Source organism: Lichenostomus cassidix, chromosome 13, assembly GCF_008360975.1.
Source record: "Lichenostomus cassidix isolate B80296 chromosome 13, HeHo_3.0, whole genome shotgun sequence".
Lineage (NCBI taxonomy): Eukaryota > Metazoa > Chordata > Aves > Passeriformes > Meliphagidae > Lichenostomus > Lichenostomus cassidix.
Genome location: NC_139494.1, coordinates 410,302 through 423,611, shown reverse-complemented (window position 1 = coordinate 423,611; position 13,310 = coordinate 410,302). Strand labels below are relative to the sequence as shown.

At 43.7% G+C, this 13,310-nt stretch overlaps 1 protein-coding gene across 8 annotated transcripts in view; it reads right to left on the bottom strand.

Annotated features, from left to right (window-relative positions):
• Positions 1-5,427: 5,427 nt before the first annotated feature.
• The window catches only part of KCNIP1 (potassium voltage-gated channel interacting protein 1), a 400,236-nt gene continuing 392,353 nt past the window's right edge, over positions 5,428-13,310 (bottom strand). For 7 of the 8 annotated variants that reach the window (XM_085073218.1, XM_085073217.1, XM_085073219.1 and 4 more), the window contains 3 exons: positions 12,808-12,912; positions 12,191-12,253; positions 5,428-9,967 (listed from right to left, as the gene is read on the bottom strand). In XM_085073218.1, coding sequence (XP_084929344.1) covers positions 9,920-9,967; positions 12,191-12,253; positions 12,808-12,912 — 216 coding nt within the window. In that variant the 3' untranslated portion in view covers positions 5,428-9,919. The remainder of the gene's footprint in view (positions 9,968-12,190; positions 12,254-12,807; positions 12,913-13,310) is intronic. The other variant, XM_085073220.1, reaches the window with a different exon arrangement.

Below are 13,310 nucleotides of genomic sequence, written 5' to 3'. Positions count from 1 at the left end.
AATGAGGAAATAGTTTTATCTAATTTACTGCAGCTGAGGTGAAACATTAACTCAGCTCCGAGCTCTGATGGGGTGTAAATAGCCTGAACAAAAACAGTTCTGCACTTTCTTTTGAGGGCATGATCTCAGAGGTCTTCAAAGCTAAGTTTGAATGGTATCACAAAACACACCTTTCATTTTACTGAAGCATTCACTGAAATGTTTACCTTTGGAGTAGATTGCTTTGAACCCTGTGGAAATAAGGAAAAGGAGAGAATTTTATATGACAGAAGTTTCCCAAAAGACTGTGAAAATATTTTCAAGGAGTAAAATCAAATCACTGCAGACTTACCTTCAGGTTTGCATCTCAAAGGGTAGAAAAGGTCTTAACATAATTTCCACAGTTCAGGAGGGGCTACCTGTGGAGATCCCTGCCCTCTGTGTATGAGCAGCTGGAGTCAGCCTCCCACGGGCTCTGGGCTGGAGCCAGATTGATGCTCTTTGGGCATCTGGGATAGAACAGGTTTCAGGCCACTTTTTCTCAGGGTCATTGATCTCGATCTTGATCTGTGGCAGAGACATAGATCTGTCTGCCTGGGAATGCACACACCAAACCCAAAGGGAACTCATAAAAATGGAGGCAAAAATCTGACATTTTCACCCATGATTATTTTGTTTATGTTTGTTACAGTGTAAAGCACCTCCAGACCTGACATAAATAAAATAAGCAAAAATCATTTAAACACTTGTGAGCTGACGGACAACATGCCCTTGGGTATGAGACTGATAACTATCTGACAGAGAGAAAATGTCTGGTGTCCTTAAAGGCCCTATAGCCTATTTATTGCTACATCTGCAGTCGTCAGATCATCACACACCCCTGAAGAAGTCATGTGGCATCTGGAAAAGTACTGACCAGTATGTCCCCACCATGAGCACCAGCAGTACCCAGGTGACTTGGCAGAGCCTGAGTACGATTATCACGGGGAATTTGTGAATGCCAGGGTCTCATCTCTGCCTGCCAGTGAAGTGGGAGATTGGCATGAGAAGGAATAAAGCTGATGTGCAATTTTGGCCTTGTTGTCAGAGGGAAGGAATAGTTCATGCAGTTATTTGTAGTTTGCTCCCGTGCCACATGCAAGCAGTCACCACTCACATAACAATGGCTGAGGGGAGAAGCTGCACCCCCACCTGAAACTGCTGTGCAGGTTTTGTTCCAGCCTGGCAACCCTGGTGACCTGGCCTTGTGTTCAGAGCTGCTGGGCTGTATCACACGGTGGAATGACAAGGGATAGCAGTGCCCCCAGCAGTGTCCCCGTGGCTCAGGTGCCACCCTGGCTGGGGCCAAGTGGCTCTCTGCAAGGCTCATCTGCTGAAAGTGCTTTGGGGAAACTGAGGGCTACTTTGGGAGCACTGCAATCCTCCCTGTGATGTCCCAAAAAGTACAATCTTGAGACACATACCTGATGCCATGTCACATTTGCAAGGGAAAATGTAAGTCTAATAAAGATTAATGCAACGGGACTTACCACCACATTTTTTCTAGTTGCATTTGATTAAATTTTGAGCAGTGCTGAGCAAACCCACGGCCTTTTATTTTCCATTTGCCAGGAAGGGACTGTTCAGGGTATAGCCAGCACCTGCTCTACAACAGCAAACCATTTTCACTGGACACTCCTGTCCTATTACTCCAAACTCTGATTGCCAAATGTCCTGTAACAGCCTGTGTAGCCTGTGCCTACAGAATCTGCAGAATCTCTTGCATTGTGCTTATGTTCCATACACCCATATACATCCATACACATCCACATACATCTATTTGTTATGCACAGGATGACAACACTGGCTGTTTTGCCCAGCTCCATGCAAGGAGTAAGGGAGCACTCAGAGGTGCCTCAAGCCATGGACTGGGCACTGCCTATTCCCCATGGAAGTCTCAGACCATTTGCTTCTTCCCGTGCCAGTACTCCAGTATGTGAGTGCTAGCTGTCCCCTGGGTTAATCCACAGCTCTGGATGTGTGCTGTGTGGAAGCTGAGGGCTTGTGAGCTGCAGTGCTGTCTCTTGCTGGGAACAAGGGAGAACCTGCAGAGCCAGGGCCCAGGTGCCCACAGAGCAGGACAGAAAATACCTGGAAAGCACAACCATAGAAGGCAAGCCAAACACTACTATTGCTCCTTCTCTGCCAAGTGCTAAAAATCTTCAAAAAAATCCCAGCACTGGGAACAGGTGTGACCAGCCTGGTCACATTTTTGAGGTCTCTCTACTAACACAGACCCAGGCAGGGTTTTGTCTTTCCCTTCCAGACCATGTCAGTGCCATGAGACACCTCTGGCTCTTCCCCCAAGGTAGCTCCAGCTCACTGCTGTTAACTTTCTCCAAACCCCCTATGGAGTTAACATTCTCCAAACCCCTTATGCCTTACAATAAGGCATGTTCTTACTCCATGGAGTCAACCTTGGAGGAAAGGCACAGCTAATGCACAGGGACTCATCCACTCCATGAAAGACTAGCTTAGTTCCCAGCTGTCAAAATTTCCTCCCCAGTCCTACGGCTCTACTCAGCTCCACCAGGAACAGGTACCTCTTCCAGGCCTTGCAGGGGCTCTGGGGACACACAGGACCTGGCCAGCTGCTCCCACAATGTCAGCAGAGCTCCCCCAGGTACTGTAAATCTGCACCCAATCCAGAGCAAAGCTGCAGTAAAAGAACAGGATGTCTTTGAATATGATATGACTTAATAAAAGTGATATCTAAAATTACCTGCAGGTTTCTGCAGTGTCACATCCATTTCTGCAGCAATGTCTCTGGGCCTGCTGAGCAGGGCTGCTCAAACCCTTGGAATATCCTCTTCGCAGGCTGGAATGTGATTTCTGTTCCAAATGAGGATTAAATGTCCTTTCAGAAAAGGGAATTTTTATGTTCTGAAATTCTGCTTTTGGACTTCAAAGCTGCTGAAATCTATACCATATATTCCCATTTTTTATTTATGACATGCACTAAATATGCACTGCTAGATTACAACATACACTAAAAGCTTATTATTCTGTTAATTTTATTTCATTGGTGAAATCACTACCAAGCATTGCTGAGATAGAAATTTCTTACCTTCCTTGCATTTCAAAGTGTCTCTTGTTTGTTTGTGCACAGCTCCTTCATTTGAATACCAAAGGAACCAAAGGCAATTCAATACCTTGTTGTAGCAGATGTCCTTCAAGATTTAAGCATAATGATATTACAGCTTAGTGCGAAGTAAAACAAATATAACGCAAATCAAGTGAGATAAATTTTTGAAAGTCTGAAACAAAAATTGAGAACAATTTAGAAGTATTTTTGCAACTCAGTTTTTCGTACACACATGTGGGTTTTTCCCAGTCTTACTCATTATCAGTTACAGCACAGGCAGTGTGCCTCCCATGAGTGCAATGCTCACCCACCACAATAAGTAATTTTTTTCTTACTTATAAGTGGTTGGTGACAAATGCTTTTCTGTAACAGCCTGTGCTGTCTGAAGAAAACAAGGCTCTGGTACTTCTAGCATGTTCTGAGATCTCTAAAATTCAGAATATTTGTTCAGACAGAAAACATCATGCAGACATTTATCTTCATGCATATTTACGCTATTATACATTTTCAATTTATAGTGATTTATAAATAAATCAATAAGCTAATTAGAACACAAAGGTTGGATAAGTTTCTGTGAAAATGTCAACAAATTCAATTTAATGCTGGGATTGTAAAATCAATCTTGGATTATTTTTTTTTTTAATCAACAATTTCCAATAACTCATTAGTCTTCTGGAAAATCCTGGATCAGCATTAACTTTTCATAGACATTTTAACAATGAGATGACTATACATTACTACCAGTGTGCCTTTCCCCTCCATCCTTCCTAACATCAATGTATGCACTCCTTGTCTCTCTCTGCAAATGGAAAGAGCAAATACAGACTCAAAAACACTGGGGCAGTGGCAACAGAGCTTTATCCCCTGTGTGCCTCGTCAGTCGCAGGCAGAGGGACCTGAGCTGGGGCTCAGTTTGGAGACTGTCATGAGAAAACCTATGGTGCAGGGAAGGGAAGTCACGGTGCTGTGAGGAGTGTTCAAGCTCATTCTCACGTTTTGTTATCTGGATGAGGGCAGTGTCTATCCTGGCACATCCTCTGCAGCCAGACTTCAGACCAGAGCAGATTCCTGAGGAAAACTGCACCTTTGCTGTGCTGTTCCCCTTCTCCATTTCATGGCTGCTGGTTCTGGGTGCAAATTCCAACAAGTAACTTTGGAAGTGTCCCAAGTTCTTAAAGAAAACATCCCCCTCTCCCCACCACCAAGAGCACTGCCCATCCCTTGCAGAAGCCCCTGTCCTGAACAAGGAGTATGGATCACCCTGATACCCCCCAGGCTCCTCCACAGGCTGCAATGCACAGGAACAGGACAGCAGGTGAGTCCCCAGGACAATGTCATAGGCAATGTGACAACTCACCCTGTGCTCAGGAGGCACCTTCCTGCTGTGGTCAGAGCCCCACAACAATTCCCAGTCTCCACAAGAACAGATGGAGAAAGACAGACTTTTCCTTTGCAAGACAAAAAGAAAGTTTAAAGAGAACAGGCTGGAAATAACCACATCCACTGAGGCTCTGGAGATTTTTCAGTTCATTATTTCCCACCTCATGGAGAGAGATGTGTCCTGGAGGGGACAGGTGTCCTGTTTGCAGAGAACCAGCCTCTCCTGGCCAGGCAGCAAGGGTAGGTCCATCACCAACTCTCCATCACACAGAATTTCTGCTCCTGCAGCTCCCATGCCTGATCCCACACAGTCCAGATCTGATGTTATGAAAAGACTTCATGTGCCAACGTGTCTAGGCCTCCTCCCTTTCCAGTTTGCTGGACCTGCATGGATAAGCAGAGGTTACAGAATTAATCTCTCAATAAGAAAAGGCTATTATTGGATTCAAAAGTAACCTTTTTCATATGCTGAGTTGTGGCATATGCCTCAAGTTCCCCCTGTGGCTAGTGCAGAACACTGCTCTTCAATCCATCAGGTGCAATGCCCTGGACCCCTGAAGCAGCAAGACAAGATGCTCAGACTGCAATGGTGATGGGCTCAGAATAAAACCAGAGGTGCCCAATATCTCACAGCAGTATCTAAGGCTTCACCAGCCACCTGATCAAACCTCAGCCAAAAGTGAACAAAAAGCCTATGCACATGCTTTGAGCCCAAGCATGCTTTTCCTGGCAGCAGCTAGGACACAGCCCAAGGACTGAGCGGTTTTGAATAGGTAGTTTCCACACCTTCTTGCAGGGGAAGCAAGAATTCCAGTCTGGCATTCTCCAGAGGGCCCTGCTGTCTCTTGGAGCAGGAGGTGCCTTGCTGGCAGCAGTGCTGCCCAGGCTCTGCAGAGCTGAGGGAGTGGGCACTGGGCAGGTACTGCAGTGAGACCAAGACCACATTTCACACAGACACCTTTATTTTCACATTTCTGCATGGACTAATGTTCTTTTTCCTGGGATGTACTGGTAGACAGATTAATTATACCCTACAAAATGGAATTTAGCAAACTTATATATATATATATGTACACACATATATATAGTCTCGCAAAATCGCTTCTGCATTTCTCCACTTGTCAGAATGGATGTTTACAATAAACCAAAGCTAAAGGGACACTGTGAGGTTTTGGGTTATTTTTCTTATCTCTAACATAAAATAGTGTTTGCATTTTTTTTTCAACTTGATTGCCTGTTTTCCTACTTCAGCAAAAGTGCTGGAGGGAAAAGACATGCCTGTAAGCTTTCAGTTTTTACTACCTCAATTACTATCAGTGATGTAGGTAGAAGTACATTTCTGAACTTGACACAAGGGCCAGACTCTCAGTTCAGTGTATGTCACTGCACCAAATATAAGAGCATCCCCCAATCAGTGATGCAAATAAATCATTGGCATGTAAATGTTATCTCACAGTACAGTTCACAGTACAGTTTCACAGCCCCCATGCACATGGATACATGTTTGAGTCCCACTTTTAGAAGTTCATTGCAAATGTTTAACCTGACAGTGTCCCTTAAGAAAAAATACATACTGGGTTTAAGAAAGGACATGCTCCCACAGGTATTTTCTTTTTATTATTAAAACAAACATTTTTAAAACCATTCAACAAAATTGAATGCAAATTGCCATTGGAGAATTGCATTTGTAACAGTGAAGGTATACATGGCTGCTCCATTAACATGGCTTTAGTTATCACAATTTACATTATTTGCACATTTCCTTAGGTCTTTCATGGCACTTCCATGAAGAAGAAGAAAAGTTTGATACACTGCTGCTGCCATCTCATCAGAGGTGACCCGTGGACACAAGGGTGTTTGTTCTTAACACATATTGCAGTCAGGAAATGCCAAAGTCCTGCCCAAGATGCCTGAACCTCAGGGTATTTGTGTCTCAAGCTTTTAGCTTGGCTCATAGTTACTCACAATATTGCATTGCATTCAGAGGAACAGGAAAACAAACAACCACAGAACAGGCACAGTACTTATTTTTTTTTCTTTTTTTTTTTTTGCATTATCATTAATCACATTCCTATTTGTCAACAGATTGTTACCTAAAATGCATGTTAGAAAGGCTTTCTTTAGAAAATGCTGGCATGAAGATGCAGACTAATGTTTGTAACTAGTGAAACAGTCAGAGTCCTGATTCAGACATTACTTAAACATTCACAACTTGGAGGAAATGTGTGATAGCACTGACAGAGAGTCTGACTGTAACAGGAACTGCCTTCTGCCTTCTGGCAGGAGGATTGATGAGGGTGGGAGATTGGAGTAGCATAGTGTGTTTTATTTAGAAAGCTGTAGTAGTATTTGTTATAAATATTGCAAGCCCTGTTTATGAGTGAGGGGAGGCTTGGCAAGTTTACAGAGTAACATTCATGGAAAACATAAAAAACAAACCCAAAGCCATTTCCATGCAGAGTGCAGCTCTCTCACAGTCACTGGATGTCTGTCACCTGTCAGCTGGAGCACACCTGCCATGTACAGATGCTGCTGATGGAAACCCAGAGGCTCTCTGTGCACTGGTGCATCCCAGCCTCTGGCTGTAACAGTGGCATCAAGGACAAACAGAGGGTAATAATTGGTTTTGCAATGGCAAAGACTCTGCCACAGATAGATTCTGCCTTCTGAGCTTTGGGAAAACAGCTGGGGATGCCACTTTGCAAGTCCTCCTCTCTTAGCTACTCTGGGCTTCAGGTGAAGCACAGAGCTCAACCCAGGGCTGAACATCAGGGGTGTGTGGGAGGGGTCTGACTTCTGTGGGATCCAAATCAAAGCTCCTTATCCTCTAAGGGCAGACTCAGGGTGGCTGTCAGCATCTCCCTCTGTGCCTGATGCACCCTCATTGTTGCTGGCAGTGAAAAGCAGGCACAGTGGAACAGCAAAGGAGATGGCAGAAATGCAGGGTCAGTACTGATACCCTGATTTCAGCAATGCACTTCAGCACACACTGACAGTGGCACCAGCTGTTTGCTGCTGAACTGGAGCCACACTCAAGAGAAAGCAGTCACAGCCCTGGTGACACAGGCAGCCCCCACAGAACTGCTGCCAGTGGGGCCAGGAAACATAGCTGAGGCCAAATTCATCACAGTAATTCCAGAAATTAATTTCGCTTCTATGGCATCATGCAACTAATAACATTTTCTTTTGAAAAGCACACATTCCAAACATTTTTCTGTATGTGCCATCTCATAAGCACCCTTGAAGCAAAATTATTAGAGGAAAAAGGCACTGTGCTAGCCTGATTCAAATCCTTCTTTTCCATTTTTCTGACCACTTCTCCCTCTGCTGAAGTGAACTGCTTAGAACAATAGATGTCCTTTTGGTGGGAGGGAAAATCTGGTAATTATCTTAAATACTGTCATTTGCTAAAGTGATTGCAAGAAGAATCAAGATGGGAGAGTGTAAACTGTGTATTATTTCAGCTACAACTGATGTCTTTACTAAGCGTCTGTTAAATAAAACCTAAATGACAATATCCAACAGCTGGAGGACAAGGCTACTCCCACAGCATGGCATCCCTCCTGCATATCCCAGCCCCTCACTGGAACTGCTGTGCTCTGGATCACTGCTGGGAGGGAATTCATTAATGGTATCTGTATGAAAGGCAATAAACAAGACAGACCAAGGTGTCATTCCTGCAGACATGTAACTTCACTTGAATAGCACTTTTGATGATAAGGGGACAACTTAGAGAAATAAAGACTACACAGAAGTCAATGGAGGAGCCCAGTAAAAGGGGAAAATTTCCCATCTTGGAGAATTGGCATATCATTATACTAGGACTGATCAGACCTACTTCTATAATCAGAAATGCTTCAATAGATGAAATTTTTATAAAATTAGGGCTACAGAATTGAGGCATTCTATATATTCTGTATTATAAAAAGCTTCCACTTAAATAATTTTTAAAATATATCTTCACTGCTAGCAGTTTGTCTGTAATATATTATGTGCTACAATAAAAATAGATGCTTACTGGATGGAGTGATACAGCATTATGGCAGGGACTGTTCCATCTCTGTGTTTTGAGCAGCTGGAAAAGTTGGCTGTTCCCTCCTTCCCTTCATTTCTCAGCCACTGTCCACCTGGAGATGGCAGTGGCACTCTGGTGTGTCAGCTTTCCTAAGAGGCTTCTGCAGAGAACACTCTGACGTTCCCCAGCTGACAAATCATCCAACCATGGTGTAAATTCACTACATTAATTTTTCTGTTTTATTAATTAAAAAAACAAGCCCCCAAACCAATACTCTACTTGGCATTAGCAAGGACATGGGGCTTGTAGAAGGCATGCTACTGCCTTGCAGGAAAAAAGTATAGGTCTGGCAGCTGATTCTGAGGCTAATGACAATTCAATAGCTCCCAATCAAATGTGCAGGGCACCTTGTGGGTGCCAAGGTCTGTACGTTGAAACACAGCTGCATCTTTGGGCCCAGTTCTTCACTAAGTAAAACAAGAAAGCTTAAACAAATCCATAAATGGAGCAAGACCTTACTGTAATGTCCAGTGATGAAGCTAGGAAGTGTATGCCAAACTACAGCACAAGGACCAGAGCACATGCCCATGGTGCTGCTGAGATGCACAGTGGAGAATCACCTGGTGTCCCTGTCACCCTGGGATTGCAACAGGCAGCTGGGACCAGAGCAGGTGTTTGTCTTTCTGTAGCAGCCCTTATACACCTGCCTGGCCTTTTGGGAACTTACCATCACTGAACAGGATTTGTCCTGTACTTTGATATTAATATGTGCAACATGTTTGCTCCTTTCTGGCTCACCCTGGCATGAAGATCACCTGGTAATGTGTTCAGGAAGAACTCCACCAAACTCAGTGTGGTGGCACCAGTGCATGTGAGAGGATAAGCAGGATCTCTGGAAAAATGGGGATACTGGCTACATGGGCTGTCTGTTTAATGTCCCAGGTACATTGACTGTTCATTTTTTCACAGACTGCCCTGGTAGATTGGAATTTTGTCAAAGCAGATTAACGGCAAGGCATCCATAAAACATTGTGCTGGACGGAGGTATGGACTGAGCTGTCACTTGCAATAGATGGCTGAATAGCTATCAACATGTGCTATCATAGGGAATTAAGCTTGCTAGATTAAAAGCAGGACTTGTGCCTAGCAAACAGTGCTCTATATTACTCATTGAACTTTGAGCAGCAGTTCTCTCTTGTCAGGAGTTATTAAAATATTCACATGCTTCCAAAACGAAACAAAGGTCCACCGGCATCTCCTGGGGAGAAGAGGTGGGATCAGTTGCATTCGGTTGCCGTTTGGTTGGAGATGTCATACAAAATCCTCACACACTGGACATGGCTCAATTGTAAAAAGCTTTCACTCAGAGAGGAAATCTTTTGTTACACAGGAAGTCTCAGACTCCTCCAATGCTCGTCTGGTTACATGACATTCTCGAAGAGCTGTAAGGATCTCATGATATTGTCGTCCTGAAAGCAAGGAGAAGAGATTTCCATGAAACCAGCATGGACAAGCACAATGCATAACTCTGCCTTGGCACCAGGGAGCTCTGCAGCTGCTCCTGCAGGCAACAGCTTTGCTGGGCGAATGCTTTTCCCCTCTATGAGCTGGGACTGATTCAGTGCCCAGGCTCTGATTCAGCACAGCAGTTGTCTTATTATTTAGCCCTTGGGTTGGTTTGAGGCAGACCAAGCATGGGGTCATCTCCTGGGCCTGACTGTGCTGGTGCCTGTGCTCAACCCTCAGATGTCCATGATGCTGGGTGTGCAAATGTGCTCTTGGCTAATATGCTCATCAAGTCTAAATGGAATTGCAGGTTTTGAACCGATAAGCAAACTGCCTTGAGGGAGCATTTCCTGCCAGGAATTCCAGCTCAACACAAAACACATGCTATCTGTGCAACCTCAGCCTTTCCAAGGCTCCTAGACCCAAATGAGAAAGTTACAGACAGACACAAGGGAAATCATGGAATATTTCTCTTGAAGTCTTGGAATTTTACTTTGAGATAAGAACCAGACCTGTATTCAAAAACACAATGATGATTTCCAGCCCCCCAGGAATTCAGTTATTCCAAGAGTTAGAACAGCTGTTTTCCTATAACATGAAAATAATTTTCCACATTGAAAAACTTAAGAGATCTGTTGCATTGCATTCTTCAATTGTATTGTGAGGCTGCATCATCTCTGTCACTGTTCACCCAATCATCCTCTCCAGGGTTATGCCAGGGGTTCACTGCCCATGAGCCAGAGCCACTGCAATGGCACAGGTGAGCACTGTTGTGCACTTTGGTTTGTTTTTCATAAAGAAAAAAAATAAATCTTAGTGTTGTAGTGCTTGCCAGGAAACTGCACCTGACAGTGCATCAGTCTGCCCAGCTCCCAGTGCAAGGATGGCAACAGAAGGAACCAAACCCAAACCAGGGCAGAGAATTAAAACTCTAACAGTTACAAGTACAGTAAAGCTGTTCCAATACTGAGACCACTGATCATACACACACCTACAGGCATTAAGACTGTGAAGAATAATGCACAACACAAATGATCAAATAAAGATGGTGCCAAAAATAAGCCAAACAATGAGGAGGGACCAAGAATGAAGTAACTCAAAACCACTAGCTTTCTATTATGCATCTGCTAAACAAGGATTTTGCTGCCTGAAGTCCCTGACTGAGACTGGATGTGGCCAGTGCCAGGTTTGACATGAAAACAGCAGAAGCCAGCCCAGCTCTCCACAGTGAGCATCTTTGCCTTGCCCAGGGACAGAAGAGCCGTCTGGCTGCAGAACTGGAAAGGATTTTCCAGGGAATGTAAAATGCACAGAAGGGCCAATATGCAATTCTGTGCACCAATGTAAAGATTCCAAAAGGCAGAAGTTGCCTTTTAGACCATTATTGTACTGGTCAAATATTAGAGATGTCTCTGAGTGAATATTCATACAATCAAGGTGTAAGACAACAGACATTAGGCCAATTGCATATTAATGCAAATGCTTCTTTGTGCTAAAGAAGTATTAATAAAAGTACTGAAGTGCTAAAGTGCTAAAAGTACCAATAAAAATTTATCACAGCCAATTTCTTATATGGTTCTTGCAGGAGGGAGCTTACTTCCAAAACAGGGGGAAAAAATTAATTGCTATGATGATAGCACTTGCTTTTAAAGTTTGACCATGCAAACATCAACTGGTTTTATAACTCAGTGCTGTAATTGCAAGAATTTGAGACACCTTTGACTCTGGGCAGTCTCAGCAATGTGGTAACTGATAATGACATCTGGGGCAGCATACAGAGAGAGTATCAGACCCTCAAAATGAAGCGGAAAAAAACACCAACAAAAAACCAAAACAACCTAAGGCAGTTAAGAGCTTTCTCTACAGTTGTCTGCTTGTCTGTAGAATCAGGCACTGCAGACCACTCAGGAAAATAAAAGCACTGGTCCCAGCATTGTGCATGAAGATATCATCTCCCTTATTCTGCTTGACCCTACCTCACTATTGAGTCACAGACTTCACAGAGCACCAGAAACTAAGTCTTGAAGCTGTTTTGGTTTGTCTTTTTGGTTTTCTGGTTTTTTTTACAGAGCAAAGAAAACCCAGGATTCTGAGCTGCATCTTGTTTCAAATAAAGTTTGTCCAAATGAAAGCAAATGATGTGACATGAGATAGATCTTATCTTGCAGTTATAATTTAGTCCTTACCTCCTGACATGATTCAATAAACTCATCTAAAGTTACAACTCCATCTTTGTTTTTATCCATTTTCTGCAAAATAAAATAATAAAAAATTGGTTTACATTGGTAACACTATTGTTATGGTACAATATCTTGGTTGATGCAATCTGAATAAAGCTGAGCACTTAACAAGCTTAGACCACAGACTCAATGCTGGATTGGCCAACTGCTAAGGACTTGTTTACTCTGGGATTTCAAACACTTTTGAGGTTATCTTCAACTACTTCCTAAACATACACCAGAACCTCTGCTCTTATTCCATTATTTATTTATTCACTGCCTAACCAACCCCCATCCACATTCCTATCAGTCATTAGGGCAGTTGAGAGAAGCAGCACAGAAGGGCTGCAGCACATGCACAGGTTTCAGACTTACTGGATGTGGCACATCCAAATGCAGAGGGTCAGGTTGAGATACAAGTGAGATACCTCTGGAGCCAGGAAACCAGGAGGCACTGTAGTGTTAGGCTGAATGGCTGCTAGGGTTTATTTTGGAATATATAGTAAGGTATAGACTCAACTTTATAGGAAAGTCTATCAGTGCACAGCTCAAGCATTATGAAACAAAAACAAAAAGCCAGGTACCTGGAAAAACACTTCTACATGCTGCCTTGGTGCATCTTCCTTGAGAACTGGATATGTGTATTTTCCCATCATATCATAAATTGCCTTTACGATATCCATCATTTCCTGCCATAGCAGCATGCCAGCACAAACAAAAAAAGGAAATTAAGGGAAATAACCCATTTCTGTTCGATATTGCCCTTTTCTTCACCCTCCTTCTCCTATGACAAAAGAACACCTGGAATGACTATGCATATGCCTGGAGACAGATGTATCAGGACACACAAACCCATCCTATAGAAAGAATTGCTTCCCTCTGCCTGTGCCCTGCCTTTGCTCCCTCCCCTCCCCTGGCCTGGCTCTGACACGAGGTGCTGGGAGCAGGGCTTGTGCTCAGCCCTGCACTGTGGCACCAACCCTGTCCCAAGAGCCACCTCCAGGGCCAGGGACCCTCACAGCTCTAACTGGGAATCTGGTTTCTCCCCATGTTGCCTTTAGGCTGCTTTTGGAATTATGAGGCAGGC